General features: G+C 41.2%; 1 protein-coding gene across 2 annotated transcripts in view; it reads right to left on the bottom strand.

Annotated features, from left to right (window-relative positions):
• Positions 1-16,606, bottom strand: part of phkb (phosphorylase kinase, beta) — a 348,185-nt gene that overhangs the window by 202,422 nt on the left and 129,157 nt on the right. For both annotated transcript variants that reach the window (XM_051955810.1, XM_051955811.1), the window contains one exon: positions 5,905-5,968. In XM_051955810.1, coding sequence (XP_051811770.1) covers positions 5,905-5,968 — 64 coding nt within the window. The remainder of the gene's footprint in view (positions 1-5,904; positions 5,969-16,606) is intronic.

The raw sequence follows: 16,606 nt of genomic DNA, 5'->3' as shown, positions 1-16,606 counted from the left end.
TGCACTGTCCACATTTGGTTCACTGAGGACTGTGGTCCAATCCTGACATGCAAGACTATAATTCAAGGAGTGTATAGATTCTTCAGTTATAAGTCTTTTGAAGAAAGTTGTATCAAGGATTTCTGTTCTTTTTAAATGGTAGTCATATACAGTGAACACAGGTAGATGGTCAGTGATATCACAGACAAGCAGGCCACTAGTGATTTTGTTTTCTATAATGTTAGTAAAGATATTGTCAATAATTGTCGCACTGTGTGAGGTTATTCTACTCGGTTTTGTAATAGTTGGATAAAGGCTTAAAGTGTACATAGTATCAGTGAAGTCATCAATAATTTTTAGTTTTGAGGGATTCAACAAATCAATGTTAAAATCCCCACAAACAAACAATGGTTTAAGGCTGACAGTGGAAAACAATTTATTTATGTAGTCATTAAATGTAACTATACATGATCCAGGCATCCGGTATATACAACTGATAATCATGTTTTTCCTTTTATCATTAAGTATTTCCACTGTTAGACATTCCATTATACCATCTATAGCGAGTGTCATGCTTGGTACAACTTTAAATTTAATAGATTTATGAATGAGCATGGCAACCCCCCCTCCAGCTTTATTTGCTCTATCCATGTGTGTAAATTCGTATCCATCAAGACTAAAAAGTGCACCTTTTTCACTATTAATCCAAGTTTCAGATAGAGCAATAACTTTAAAAGGTTCAGAAAAGGTTTCTAGGTACTGTTTGATCGGTACAAAGTTTGCGTACAAACTTCTGGAATTGAAGTGTATGATAGACAGTTTGGTATCTGATTTTATGTTGTTCTCAAATTGTTCATGTGTAAAATAATTGCAGTTATTGGTAACAGAAACAAGAAAATTATTGTCCGGGTCTCTTTCTGCATCGTATATAGCGTTTTCATGATATTCGTCGGTATCCAATTCCATTTGTTCATCAACGTTAATAGTGTGCACCATGTCCATGTCTCTTATAGGCCGTACTATAGCAGTAGTGTTGAGTATTATGGATAGTTGAGTTCAGTTACCTCAATATTTGTCCAGGTCCTCGATGTTTTTGACCACCAAAACTTTGGCATCCTCTGGCGTCCCGTTCAGTTTGATGAAGATTTTACAGTTGTTAACCCATATATGCTGAATCTTGCCTTGTTTCTTTAGTTGTCGAGCTTTCCGTGCAATGTCCGAATTCCGTCGTGTCAAGTGTTCATTGATGAAAACGTCTGTTCCTTTCAATGTGCGTCCTTGTTTGAGAAGAGCTGTTTTTTTCTTTTGATTTGTGAATCTCATTATTATGGCGGGCGGTCTCCCGGTCCTCGTGGGCAGGGGATGACAAGCCTCAATGTGCTCCAGGTCCAGCTCTATCCCCTTACTTTGGAGATAGGCAGCCACCTGTTGCTCCACCGAGCTCGCCTCCAGGTCACTCGGCTCCCCGCTCTGCTCGGCCACAGCCCGAGCGTACGAGCGTGGCCGGATCTTAATGCCAGTGACGACCACATCGTTAACACGGGAATACTGCTCCAGTTCATCCACGCGCCGCTCCAGAGCCACAATCCTCCGCTCCTTCTCGGCGTTTTGGAGGCGTAGTTGTTTTACCTCCTCCAACAGCTCCAGGAGCTGTTCCTGTTGCGCTCTGACCACACTCACGCTGCCGCTAAGAGAGTCGAGGGAGTTTTTAATTTCCTCAAACTCCTCCGGTGCCGGGCCCTTTTTAGGTGGCATTGTCTGTACATCCAGGCCAGGGGCAGTTTGCAGTGTTCTCGAGAAAGCTCGCTGTGAGTAAGATTAATCCATACAGCAAAAAAGTCCATCAGCCGCACAGCAGCACAGCTCAACAGTGTTCCCTCCGGTGACACAGGAACAGGAAGTAAGAAAACTGAAAAATGAAAATATGAACGCAAGTGACATCCCATTCCTAATCCATAGGGTTCAATATGACATCGGTCCACCTTTTGCAGCTATATACTATATTACAGCTATATTACAGCTTCAACTCTTCTGGGAAGGCTGTCCACAAGGTTTAGGAGTGTGTTTATGGGGATTTTTGACCATTCTTCCACAAGCGCAATTGTGAGGTCACACACTGATGCTGGACGAGAAGGCCTGGCCCTCAGTCTCCACTCTAATGGATCCCAAAGGTGTTCTATCGGGTTGAGGTCAGGACTCTGTGCAGGCCAGTCAAGTTCATCCACACCAGACTCTGTCATCCATGTCTTTATGGACCTTGCTTTGTGCACTGGTACACAGTCATGTTGGAAGAGGAAGGGGCCATCTCCAAACTGTTCCCACAAAGTTGGGAGCATGGAATTGTCCAAAATGTCGTGGTATGCTGAAGCATTCAGAGTTCCTTTCACTGGAACTAAGGGGCCAAGCCCAGCTCCTGAAAAACAACCCCACACCATAATCCTCCCTCCACCAAACTTTACACATGGCACAATGCAGTCCGACAGGTATCGTACTCCTGGCAACCCCAAACCCAGACTCGTCCATCAGATTGCCACATGGAGATGTGCGATTGGTCAATCCAGAGAATGCATCTCCACTTCTCTAGAGTCCAGTGGCGGTGTGCTTTACACCACTGCATCTGACGCTTTGCATTGCACTTGGTCATGTATGACTTGGACGCAGCTGCTCGGCCATGGAAACCCATTCCGTCAAGCTCTGTGCACACCGTTCTTGAGCTAATCTGAAGGCCACATGAAGTTTGAAGGTCTGTAGCGATTGACTCTGTAAAAAGTTGGCCACCTCTTGGCACTATGCGCCTCAGCATCCGCTAACCCCGTTCCATCAGTTTACGTGGCCTATCATTTGGTGGCTGAGTTGCTGTCGTTCCCACGCATTCCCACTTTCTTATAATACAGCTGACAGTTGACTGTGGACTATTTAGGAGCAAGGAAATGTTACAACTGGATTTGTTGCACAGGTGGCATCCTATTACAGTTCCACGTTGGAATTCACTGAGCTCCTGAGAGCGACCCATTCTTTCACAAATGTTTGTAAAAGCAGTCTGCATGCCTAAGTGCTTCATTTGATCCACCTGTGGCCATGGAAGTGATTGGAACACCTGATTCAGATGGGTGAGCAAATATTTTTGGCAATATAGTGTATTTAGTAGATATTTTGGTTGCCCCAAGTTTCATTCCATATATTCAGACTTTCATTATATGTATTCAGACTTTCATTCCATATTTTCAAAGGTTCGTTCCATATATAATTAGTGTTTCATTACATGTATTCAGCATTTCATTATCTATATTCAGCATTTCATTATCTATATTCAGCATTTCATTATCTATATTCAGACTTTCATTATCTATATTCAGAATTAGATAGATAGATAGATAGATAGATAGATAGATAGATAGATAGATAGATAGATAGATAGATAGATAGATAGATAGATAGATAGATAGATAGATAGATAGATAGATAGATAGATAGATAGATAGATAGAAGAAAGGGATTTAAATGACTTTGAATGTGGCACAGTAATTGGTCTCAAACAGGCTGGTCTGAGCATTTCAGAAACTGCTGATATACTGGGATTTTTACACACAATCATTTCTAGGGTTCATCTTTAGGCAGTTGTGTGGATGAAAATGCCTTATTGATGTTGGAGGTCAAAGGAGATTTGGCAGACTGGTTGGAGATGATAGAAAGGCAACAGTAACTCAAACAACCACTGGTTGCAACCAAAGAATACAGAATACTATCTCTGAACGCACAACACATCCAGCCCTGAAGAAGATGGGCCACAGCAGCTGAAGACTATACCGGATATCACTCCTGTCAGCAAAGAACAGGAAACTGAGGCTACAATTGGCACAGGCTCTCCGAAACTAGACAATAGAAGATTGGAAACACGTGCCCTGGTCTGGATTTCAGCTGTGACATTCAGAAGGTCAGAATTTGGCATAAACAACATGAAAGCATAGATCCATCCTGCCTTATAATCAATGGTTCAGCTTGCTGGTGGTGTAATGGTGTGGGGGACATTCTCTTGGCACACTTTGGGCCCTTAGTACCAAATGAATTCAATTCAATTCAATTTTATTTATATAGTGCCAAATACAGTCAAAATGTCTCAAGATGCTTTACAGAACTCATATACCTGACCCCCAGAGCATGCCCAAAGGCGACAGTGGCAAGGAAAACACCCTTTTAACAGGGGAAAAAACCTGCTCTTTATGTGGGGGGACCCATCTGCCTGAGTAACACTGCATTGGAAAAGTAAAAGTCCAGGTCAGAATTCAGCCGGTGCCCTAAAAATCTAAAGAATTTTAAAACAAAGTATTTTCTTAAAATAGTTTGTATCTATAAACTATCAATGTATACTGAAAGTAAATTATATATTACTAAAACAGTACCAGCATATAGACTACATAGTGCCCTCTCAAAAACCCTTTATTCTTACATAATACATTGCCTTGGCACTGTTTTCTGTGCAACAATGTAATGATATAAATAAATTAATTGAAAATGAAAATCGGTGGACTGAGTAAGTTGTGTGTCTACTGTGCTATATCCATGTATCTGAGTGGTATGAATTAGGTGACAGGCCCGAGACAGAAAAAGGAACCTGTTAGGAGTTGATTGTCTAGTTGTGTGTACACAGTTGTATGAATTTAATGACTGACTTTAAAGCTGAAGGATCCTCTTCCTATCAAGATCAATTTTTATTTGTCCAATTCAATTGGAAGCACCTATCTTTGCATCTGCTGTGTGGCTTCGGGGTGGGTGTGAAAATCAAAAACTTCAGAAACTGAAGGCTGCGTGTACATTCCTCTGGTACAAAGGCTAAATTTGATTCACAACCACAAGAGCCTGCAGTCAGTGGACAGTGCGATAGCAGAGTCCAGAATGTAGCAAACATTCCGGTTTAAGGCGCTGGAGGGAGTTACATTTGGTGTTGGAGGGATGAGAGTCAGTTGGGAAATCAAGATTGATAGGGATCATTAATAAGCAACTGGAAGGCTTGCAGCGTTTTCATTCCCACAGAGGGATAAGAGACTGGATGTGAGACACACACACACGCACACGCACGCACGCACACACACACACACACACACCAAAGCCCCACACAGCATGGATCATAAAGCAGCCACTTCTATAAATTGATTCTTTCAACAAGCTGAGCTCAATGACAAAATCCATTTTCAGTCACACTTAAACCCCTCATTTTGCAGGTGTTCAGAAGAGAAGAAGAGAAACACAAACAGCAACTTTACAGTAATACCTAAAACCCACATTCAGTGGTAATATAACATTTCAGATGCATTAAATGGTCACAGAATCCAATATCTGGCAAATGCCCAAGTGGAGAAAAACAGAAAAGATGATGACAGGAAGTTTGCTAAGTGGAGGGCTTCATTTTCCAATCCATTAGCAGGTGTAATGAATGTCCCTATTTTTCCTCTCCTGCACAGGAGCAAGAAAAAAAAGCAAAAAACATATCCACTAATGGACCAGGCAAAAAAGCAGGTGGCGAGATTCGGAGAGAAACCAGGATCAACTGTAGCCATTGATCAAAGTCAATTTGCTGAGACAAACACAAACAAGCTAAACAAATCCCCTGATGGTCAAATGTCCATTCAGAGAAACAGTCTTTCGTTGATGAGCGCAGCAATAATTAATGCTAATGATATCTCCTCATTCAAACAGCCACGACTTTCTATAAATTCAGGTCAGTCACTCTTTGCGCAGTGTGGTGGCACTGCTCAAGCTGATGTATGGAGCTGTAATTGGCCGCTGCAGATCTGAATTAGAAACTAGGCCACTGATCTATAAAGCAATCTTGCATTATGTGACATGATTAGACGGGGAAAAAACACCTGTGTCTTGGGATTTGTATGAGGAGGAAATGTGCATGGAGCATGTAAATTATTCAAATACCTGGTTTCCAAATAGGTTGAATCCATTGATGGCCTCAAGAGCAGCTTTAGCAAGGCCTACGGAGCTGCAAGATAAGAAACACTTAGCATTACACAAAACATGCAATAAACAGATATCCCTGCCACTATGGGGTAAAGAATATCTTATATTTTGTCAGCATGACAACAAATGTGTGGCTCTGATAGAGGCAGTGATACACACCAGGACTGTTTTGAAACACATTTGAATCTCAAATGACTATCTGTCAGGATTTAATAAAGCTGAAGGCTCCTGAAACTCTTGGTCTACAGTAAATAATGGATCTCTTAAAGTAAAAGAAAAAAATTAGACTGAATTTCACAGTGGCTGGCTACTGTGATTGCAATGCAGACAAAATGTGAATCAATTTCACTGTCATTTTGTTTCCTCTTCCAGCCTGCTAAAATTTCTCTTGAAAAGAAAAGGAGAGGAGGGAAGAAATTGCAGGAAACTTGGCGATGAGTGGTGGTAGAACTGCTGACATATCAAAATGCATTCAATACCATTAGTGAGGCTTGAGTCGATGCTTAAAATACACAGAATGGCTGGCTATTTCAGCCTGCAAAAGAAAGCTCCTGAAAGTGGTTCTGCGTAACACAAAGAAAAAATGGACAGTACTGGTCAGCACCTCACATTTGAATGGATGAGAATTGATAGTTGGCAGAGAAACAGGAGGTTAAAAAGTGATACCGGGAAACAGGACCAAAGCAGAATGATGATGCAACAGTTTCAGTTGAGGTGGAGATAAGGATTCACATGATGAAAATGTCGCTGTAGACTGTGAGCTCATTCAATAGACTGCAGACAGCATTCTGCTACTCTTACAATAAGGTTGGTTCCATACAGCAGTTCAGATCCCATTTGGGGTCATACTGGCTTATTTTATGCTTCTTCATATTTATTTACTTAACCCGGGCCCCTGTTGAGAATCCCCACAGCCTACCTTGTCTTTAGTGCACAGATTATGTACTCACTTCCCACGAGTTTATTGTGTCATTTGAGAAAAATAGAAGCATAGATGATCACAGTTCTGAGAGGAAAAGAATCAGTGTTATGGTCACTCACATCTAAATACAACCACCTTGTGAGCAAATTTCTTTGCTTAGGTCATGTAACAAATCTGCACCATCATTATGGCAACTGAGCAAACTCCGTCCAAAAACAGGCACGATGAACTATGAAATGCAGTATTTTATATTTCCTTTTTTTTTTTCATTTCTATACTGAAGCTCATTTTCAGCCAACCTATCACACTTTAGATAGGGCAGGACTCATCACCCTGGTAACCCAGAAAATGAAGGAGAAGAGCCATATTTTAACCCAAAAACTTTATATGTCCAAAACCTAAACACTAAGGCCCGGTTTCCCATACAGGGATTAAGCCTTAGTTCTAGACTAAATCACACTGTAAATCAGGATTGACTGAAATGGCTTTCTCCGACAAGGATTAAAACAGTCTCAGACTTGTCCTAGTCACTGTTTCCAGGATTTCGCAGGCGTTTTTCGAGATTGTTGCGGCTGAAAATGCCTGAATTCGCGGCAGCTTTTATAAAAAATTGTGATGCAAGTTGTGCTGTTTTAAGCTTTTTTGTTGCTGTGAAATTGCAGGAGACAGTAACAACTGCTAAAAAAGCTGCATTTTTTTCAGCTTTTAAAACATGTTTCAGCATTGTAATTGACAATATTTATTTCGAAATTAATTATTTAACGCTCCAACCCATTTATACAAAAGCTGGGAAATTAGCAGCAGCCACAAACTGGTTTAACATGAAGTGGTTTGTAGATTTAAGGCACAAAATGATAGTGTACTATTGAATGAATCACATTTGGACATATTTTTCAGTGGCTTAAAAAGTTAATTTCACTTCCTGGCACACACGCACTCACCGCTTGTCACGTCAATTAACAAGAAAAGCACTCAGAGAGCGCAGTACTTCACCAAGACTGTTCATTACCTGACCTTGCACTGAACACAGGCGTGTGTTATGCATGTGTACATACCAAACTGCGTGACCTAAATATGTAGCGGACGGCGGGAATTGATGGGATGCAGAAACACCCCACAATTTAATCAACTGTTCCTTGTATCATTTCCGATACATTCACAGTGGTGGATTTGTAGTAGGATCGCAATGATGTGATCGTCACCAGGCCGCTGAGATAGTGTTCACTTGTTGCCATGGTTACTGTGTTGCTATCAGATGCCGTGTCACTATCTCAATTGGAAATCCTTAACAAATCTGTGGTCCAGACTTTGTCGCATCACTACCAAAATCGAATCAGTTGGTCCTTGTGTCATATCTGACCTTCCCTGAAAAGTAGACCCAAATTCCCTTAGTCCGTTTTTGAGTACGCTGATGTTGTTAACAGAGGAATGATTCCCATTCGCTGATCGTCACATGACTCAGCCATGTTCCTTGGCGGAAAAATTAATCTAATTTACCTTCATTCTTTCAGTGCTCCAACAGATCTGGATGCAACAGTTTCCATATCTGTGATCTGTCTGGTCTGCGGTCCGCTCGTTTCAGCCATTCTCCTAATATGTTTCGTGGTAGAAAAGTGTTTATCAATCCATTGTTTTTGTATTTCACCACAATATTGCATGGTTGTAAAACAATTTACATTGTTTTACCAAGAACAGAAAGAAGATAGCTCAGAGACATCGGTAACCTGCTGATACTGATGAAACAGATTTCCGTGACCGTTTTCATATGTACAAACACAACGCAGCTGAAATCTTTTGTGAAATTCAGACAACACTTTCATGTGACTCAGTGATGAGATCTCCTGTACCTCATGCAAAATCCATCATATTTTTTAAAACTTTTCATTTACAACATTTTTTAAAGGAATATTTACAGAACAGGGAACAGGGGAACCACATTTCCAACATCAACAAGAATAATAATGACAAAACAGAATTAAAATAAATTAAATATTAACACACATACAAACACACACATACACTTAAAAATAAATATATAGATTAAACAATAATAACAATAATAATAATAAAGGATATGAGAAAAGTAAAGACAGAGGTGAGGGTCTAGAATGAGTTGCAAATCTGTGCATCACAATAACAGGGCATCACAATGGCAATAGTAGTTAATGTTCTATCTATTCCAGCGGCTAAATACACATATCATTTTCTCCATCGTTTTTCTCCCTGTATTTTTTGAAGCCTTATAGAGTAAGTCATTTGCTCTAGAACAGTGGTTCCCCACCTGTTTGGCTTGGAGCTCCCCTAAAAGATGTATCCTAGGTTTGGAACCACTGCTCTGGAGTATGCAGTTGCTTAACAATGTTGACAAAGAGGGCTGTGGTAGGGAAAAGTTTTTTAACTCGCTGCTAGCAAAATCTTAAGGAGGTAAGCATCATTTGCATTCATACCATCAGGGATGATCCCAAAATAAAGAGTTATAAATGTCATACTAAAATTAAAACCTCGGACTTTTGACATAATTCCTGACACTTTACTCCAACAGACCTGGATAACAGGGCAGGACCAAAATATATGAGTGTGATCAGCCATGGCCTCTCCGCATTCCCTCCAGCAGTTGTATTGGATGTCCAGTTGTTTTGATTTTTGTTTTGGGGTGATAAAGAATGGGATTAGGTTCTTCCAACAAAAGTCCCTCCAAGTCTTTGAGATGGTGGAGGATAACAGTGCTTTCCAGGCACTCAGCCACATGTCCTGTGTTCTTTCTATGTTCATCTCTCTTTTCCGTCTTTGTTTCACATAGTCCGTGGTGTTCATCTTCAGAGAGGTGAGGCCATGGTACAGCTTGCTTACAAATCCATTATTGTTGCCAGAGTTATAAGCATCGATGAATGTTTGAGTAACTGTCCAATGGCTGCATCCTTTTATTGTTTTACAAAAATAATCCTGTAGCTGCAGATACCTACAGAGATCCCGTTTGCCCAAGCCATACATCTCACATAAGTTACTCAAGCAAGGAAATTTTCCTTTTCAAACAATTTTGCACATGGATGTAGTTCCACAATGAGCTCATTGCCAAAATCTCTGATCCAGAGTTGTTGGGTTGAACTTCGGGTCGTATGCTGGCCAACTAAGTATTTTCACCTCATTTAAGAGCTGGAACCATTTTATCACTTCCCCCCATACATTCAAAGAAAGGCTTATAAATTGACTTATTGTCTGTGGTGTCTCATTACATTTTAACCTATGACCCAGTAGTTATTGTATTGGTATGTCTGTTACTGATAACTCTACAGTCTTCCATTTGGCTACATAAGAGAGGTTACACCAGCACACTAAGGGTCTTAATTGTGCTGATATATTATAATCCTTCAGCGATGGTAGGGCCATGGCCCCCTCCAGCAGCAGCAGTGTGGTCAGTTTGACTATAGATCTCTTTTTATTCCAAATGAATTGTGAGATGTGTTTGTTTCATTCCCTAAATTGTCTTTGGGGAATTTCTATTGGTGGTGATAAGAAATTACATAATAGCCTAGGAAGGATATTAATTTTAACAGCTCTTATTCTACCACCAAAGTCCAGAGGTATATATGTTATAGGTATAATTAATTTTAAATTATTGTGAGAGGTCCTTAGATAGACTGATTCCAAGGTATTTAATGTGGGATGAAGTCCAGTTCAACTTGGATTTTGTAGCAACCTTCTGTGTTGGTGTATAGTTGAATAGCATCATCTGGGTTTCATGTATGTTGAGGGCATATCTTGAATATTCCCCATATCTTTCCAAGATTTTCACTAATAATGGCAGACTTGAATCTGGGTCTCCCATCGTCACCAATATATCGTCTGCTTACAAGCTAATTTTGTATTCCGTTCCCTTGTATATCTTTTTCCTGGCGTATTGCTTGGGCTAAGGGTTCAAAAAATAAGTTGAAGAGGCTAGGGCTGAGGGGGCAGCCTTGTCTATAATCATGATGTGGAGTTATTGAATTAGAATGATGACCATTAATTTTAATTCTTACATTGGTTGGAGAAAAGTCTCAGGTGTGATGTGTGATAGAAGCGTTTCAGCTAAAATGAAGGAAAGGTTTACAAAATTGTGGTGAGACCAGCCATGTTGTTTGGTCTGGAGACAGTGTCCCTGAGGAAAAGACAGGAGGCAGAGCTGGAGGTAGCAGAACTGAAGATGCTGAGGTTCTCTCTGGGAGTGACCAGGATGGATAGAATCAGGAATGAGTACATCAGAGGGACAGCACATGTTAGAGGCTTTGGAGATAAAGTCAGAGAGGCCAGACTAAGATGATTCGGACATGTCCTGAGGAGAGAGAGTGAATATATTGGTAGAAGGATGCTGAGTTTCCCAATCCCAGGCAGGAGGCCTAGAGGAAGACCAAAGAGGAGGTTTATGGATGTGGTTAAAGAGGACATGAAGGTAGTTGGTGTGAGAGAAGAGGACGCAGCAGACAGAGTTAGATGGAGGCAATTGATTCGCTGTGGCGACCCCTGAAGGGAAAAGCCGAAAGGAAAAGAAGAAGAATATTAATTCTTACATTAGGAGAAGAATAAAGGGCTTGGATGCAGCGTATGAAATCATCACTGAAGCCAAATCTATTCATCAGTTAATAAAGGAACTCCCAGCCAACTGAATCAAAGGCTTTTTCAGTGTACAGACTAAGGATTATAGCACTAGCTTTATTCTTGTTAATCTGTTCAATAAAATGTAAGGTCTGCTTTAGCTGCATCCCAAAATATATTGGGATTAACCTCACCATTGTCATCGTCATGTAAATACAAATCTAAATCTGATTCCATTACATTTATAAAAGTTGGGTCATTCAACATCCCTGCATTTAGGCGCCACTGCGTTTCTCGTTGTTTACCATCTAGGTGTAGGTTTAGGTAGACCCCAGCATGGTCTGAGAGGTCCCTTTGACCTATTTTACAATATTCTAACCTGTGTAAATCTTTGCTGTACATGAGGGAATAATCAATTCCTCAATGGGCTGCATGGCGTGCTGAGTAAAAAGCATCGCCATGTGTCCATAAGGCCTAATTCTTTAAGTGCTCTATTTACACATGAAACTGTTGGGTTTATTTCTCTTTTTATTGGTTGTGTCTATTGATGGGTTCAGAACTATACTAAAGTCCCCTGTACATATAAGAATTACTGTACGTATGTTTCTGAGGGAATTAAATCAAACATCTTCTTGAAAAAGGCTGTACTACTCCCAGGAAAGGGTGGTGGTGGTGGTGGTGGTGTGTGTGTGTGTGTGTGTGTGTGTGTGTGTGTGTGTGTGTGTGTGTGTGTGTGTGTGTGTGTGTGTGTGTGTGTGTTAGATATTAAATACGTTACCTCTTTTCCATCTATTTTTCCTTTAACTAAAATGAATCTACCCTCCTTATCACTGATTTCAGATATCAGTTCAAACTGAACTGCGTATGATAATAATATTGCCACTCCCCTCTTTTTCCCATTTGTGTATGAAGTGGAAAAAGCGTTTTTTAATCCAATCTTTTTTAGTTTTTCATTTTCAGATCCTGTAAGATGGGTTTCCTGCCAGAATGCAATGTCTATCTTCTCTCTTTTTATTTTAGCAATTATTTTGCTTCTTTTGATAGGGTTATTTAGCCCGTTCACATTCAGGGAGAGTATATTACAGGGTTTCGTCTACATGTAATTGATTGTGGCGCACCGCCACGGCAAAATAAAAGCCACCACACCTTCAGAATATTTTTTTTTACCTTGTTTTTATGTTGCTTTATGTCTATATTAATGACGATTATTGTATTAAACATGCATGGCAATTTTCCGCGGATCCGCGGGTTTCTGCCGATTTAATTTCAAATTTGAACATTTCTGTGACTCGTCTAAATCCGTTGAGAATAGTTGCGAAATATGCAAAAATATGCGCGATTCATCTGCCGTCTGGCCACGGAGGGATGTGTCCTCTAATCAGACACTGGGACTGCTGCGGGGTTACTGGACTGACAGCCTGTGCTCTGGGAGGGGGAGAAGCTCACAGCAGCACCTGCTGCTTGTTGAGGACAGTGACAGTAACTGCAGAATGATCCGAGTTTTGCTGTCAGTCTCCAAAACGGCAGGAAAAGTCACTAGATTTGTGGCTAGTCGCTTTTGACAAAAAAAAGTCACTAGGACGCTTTGGAAAGTTGCTAGATTTAGTGAGAAAGTCGCTAAGTTGGCAACACTGGCGCCGCGCTCCGCATCAGCTCGTGCTTTTAGTGTGTGTGTGTGTGTGAATGCGCGAACTGATTACATCAGGCCGGGCGTCACATAAAAACTCACTCGCAACTCCATTTATATTGGTTATAGTTTTCTCATTTTATGCGGAAATTGTGAAATCAAGAGGGACCCGCATATTTCTCTTTTTTACGTGGAAATGTGAAATTCTTGCGGGAATTATGTGCTGTTTTACGGGGATTATGTGGCCTTTTGGGAAATAATTGACCCCCGCCTAATCAGCGGCATTTTGGTGATTCATGCGGGAATTCGTGTGATCGCATAATCGCGTTTTTCTGGAGGGTCTAAGAAACATTGAAAGAGAAGGAAATGGCTGCAAGAAAAGCCCACCAGCAGGAGTTGGAAAGGAAGGCTGTCCAGAGACTTACACAGCTTGCTGCAAAGAGAAGAAAATTGGCAAAATAGGAGTGTTACAGTGAACTGACTTGTATATAGTGTACATAGTAGTATAGAACTCTTATAGATTTGTGAAATATTTTGAACTGAAGATAGTGAGAAAAGATTGAAGAACATTTAAGTTAACTTTTCATTATATTTGCTGACTTAAACAAGTGTAGTATTATTATGTTTTTGATCATTTTTATCAGTCTAAATGACTTCTATTTTACTATAAATCGCTCAGCTTCAGCGCCCCCCCCCCCCCCCCCCCCCCAAATAATTTTCAACTGAAATCAGAATTTCCTGTTGCCATGCATGATTAAAGGGGAACTTCGTTTTTTTTCAACCTGGGGTCTGTTTTCATATGTCATTTCATACATGTGAGTGATGGAGAAATTAATTTTTGACATAGCTCCAGTATTTAGCCAGGCAGGCAGCTTAGCAGCTCAGCTAGCAGTTCAGCTAGCGAAAAGTATGGGGCAATTACCCCCCACGTCAAAGTCCATCCTAACGTGCTTTTTTCCCCTCACTGACCGGCTTGGATAGTCTCAACGAGTGTCCCACAACATACTAGAGATGAGAAGTGAACGAAAACCTCCACATTACCTGGCGATCGCTCTTTGTTGTGGTCTGTATCCAAATCTCAGGACGCTGTAAAGCAAATCTCGTTGCGAAATCCCACGAGAGCTCGCGCCAAAACACCGGTTTTGATGTGAAGGTCCTTTTTCCAGGCGGCGTGGAGAATCTTCTCCTTGACCGAGAATCGGAGAAAACATATGCCTACTACCATTGAATGCCGTGGGTAATCTGTCGGTGGTTTCGGTGCCAGGGCCCGGTGTGCAAGTTCTATCCCCAGGTCGGATCCAACTCTGACTTGATGAAGTTTTCAATGAATGCCGCCGCTGAAGTGCCCTCTGCACCCTCCGGGATGCCATAAATCTTGATGTTATCATGCCATGCCTGGGCCCTCCATGTCAGTCACCTTCTCCTGCTGGTTACGGAGCAGCTGGGTGAGGGCCTCATTCATCCTGATGTCCCATCTCTCCATGTCGGCCATGTGCCCCTCCATCTCTCCTATACGCTCCACTGCTCCTTCAATCTGGCCCTTGTATCCTGTATTTTGCGGTTCATGTCTGTCGTTAGCTCGTCAAGTTTTTTATCAATGTCCTCCAGGAAACAAGTACGGAATTCTGAGAGGTCTTTCTTTAATTCGGCCTGGAGTGTTGCCATTCCTACAGTCAAAACTTCACTCATTGTCTTTCTAATTAAGTCTAAAGTTTCTTTTTCTTTGTGGTCGCCATTTCCTTGGCTGGGTCCTCACCTGCCATAGCTTCTTTCACAGTTTCTCGTTCATTACTGTTTTGCTGTCCATATGCTCCTTTCTTAACTTTGTCCCCACTCATTGTTAAATTGTTTTTTGTTTGTTTCGGGACCTATTGTTAACTGAATTAAGGGGGATTAAAAGCTGGTGCCCCGAGCCTCAGGTTTTAAGCTGCTATGCTGTTCACCTCGCCACTGGAAGTCCAGAAAATCAATGTATCATGTTTCGAAAATGCTGAAGATGAAGAGAAGAGATAGAAATAGACAACTCAACATGAAGGATCTTTATAGTATAATATTTTATACACTAAAGCAAATGAGTATGAGTATTAATGCTAAAACTTATATTGGAATATTTCACCACAGGTTTTCAGAACACCCTCACCTTTGCACCATGAGTACATTGTTAATCTGATTTGGCTTCAAAAACACGATCTTAGTTGTCCTTGATTACCTTTCGTCTGAGACTCTGTAGTCTGGAACTAGTTATTCTGAAGTAAAATAACATCTCAGAAAGCAACTGGACGAGTGTGGATTAATTGAAACTAGTTTAATCTTGGTTTTATTCAAGCCTTGAACGCAAAATTGGGCATAAATGCAACAATTGTTTAAGTGAAAACTCCACAGGGCACCTTTACATTGAAAAAAAAAAATCTTGTTTAACTAAAATAATTACTTAATTTCTTTGAGCACCTGATTCTGTATAACAAGCTGTTATTACCACTCACTGTACAAAGATGGTCAAACCCTCTGTGGTGGCTCCATCTTGGCAGTCCAGAAATGAGCAAAGAAGTGGAGCAGGAGTGGAGCTGAGGCAGCAATGCAAAAATCTCATATGACAACACCAGCATGTCCCTCAGAGCAGCTACATCATTAATTATGTATCCTGTTAAGCCTTAATAGGTGAGTTATAGATAAAAATTAATTTCTGTACAGGGCTGCACAGTGGATTAGCACTGTCGTCTTGCAGCTAGAAGATCCCTAATTTGCGTCCCGGCCTTCCTGGATCTTTCTGCATGGAGTTTGATGTTCTCCCTTTGCATGTGTGGGTTTTCTCTGGGTACTCCATCTTCCTCCCGCAGTCCAAAAACATGCTGAGGTTAATTGGTTATTTTAAATCATCCATAGGTGTGACTGTGAGTGTGATTGTTTGTCTATATATGTATAGCCCTGTGATAGACTGCTGGTGGCCTGTCCAGGGTGTCCCCTGCCTTCACCCTAAGTCAGCTGGGATAGACTCCAGCCCTCGGCGACCCTAATGAGAATTAAGCGGTATATAGATATAGGATGGATGGACCTGTGTACAGTTGGTATGGCAGGGAAGTTAGGTTTGTAGATCCAAATCCTTTTGTGTCTGGAATTTTTTTTTTTTGTTGTTGCTGTTTTTGTCCACTATGATCACGAACTGGTCACTATCTGTCTATCTAATGTTTGGTGCAGGGCAGGTACAGCGGGTGTGTCAGTTGTTGCTGCTGTTAGGAGATTCAATAGGAGCAGCACAGTTAAACAAAATCATATAATTTAGGTCATAAAAACACAGACACCAGGTGATGCTAGAGCATCTGCCCTTTGCCCTCAGCATCAAGCAGGTGCCCTCCACGTCTCAACTTTTTTTTTTTAATTTAGAGATTAAGCACACACACAGAGGCACACACAGAGGCACATACACGCACAACCCATGCCGTGCCACGACTCAACCCGCCCCATCTTGTCATGTGAACATGAGGAACGGACACACACATGGCAACAGCTGCTCAGTCCACAGGCATCTCCACCCTGACTGT

The sequence above is a fragment of the Acanthochromis polyacanthus genome, chromosome 11 (assembly GCF_021347895.1).
Source record: "Acanthochromis polyacanthus isolate Apoly-LR-REF ecotype Palm Island chromosome 11, KAUST_Apoly_ChrSc, whole genome shotgun sequence".
NCBI lineage: Eukaryota > Metazoa > Chordata > Actinopteri > Pomacentridae > Acanthochromis > Acanthochromis polyacanthus.
Note: the sequence above shows the minus strand (reverse complement) of the source record. Positions and strands in the feature narration are given on the sequence as shown.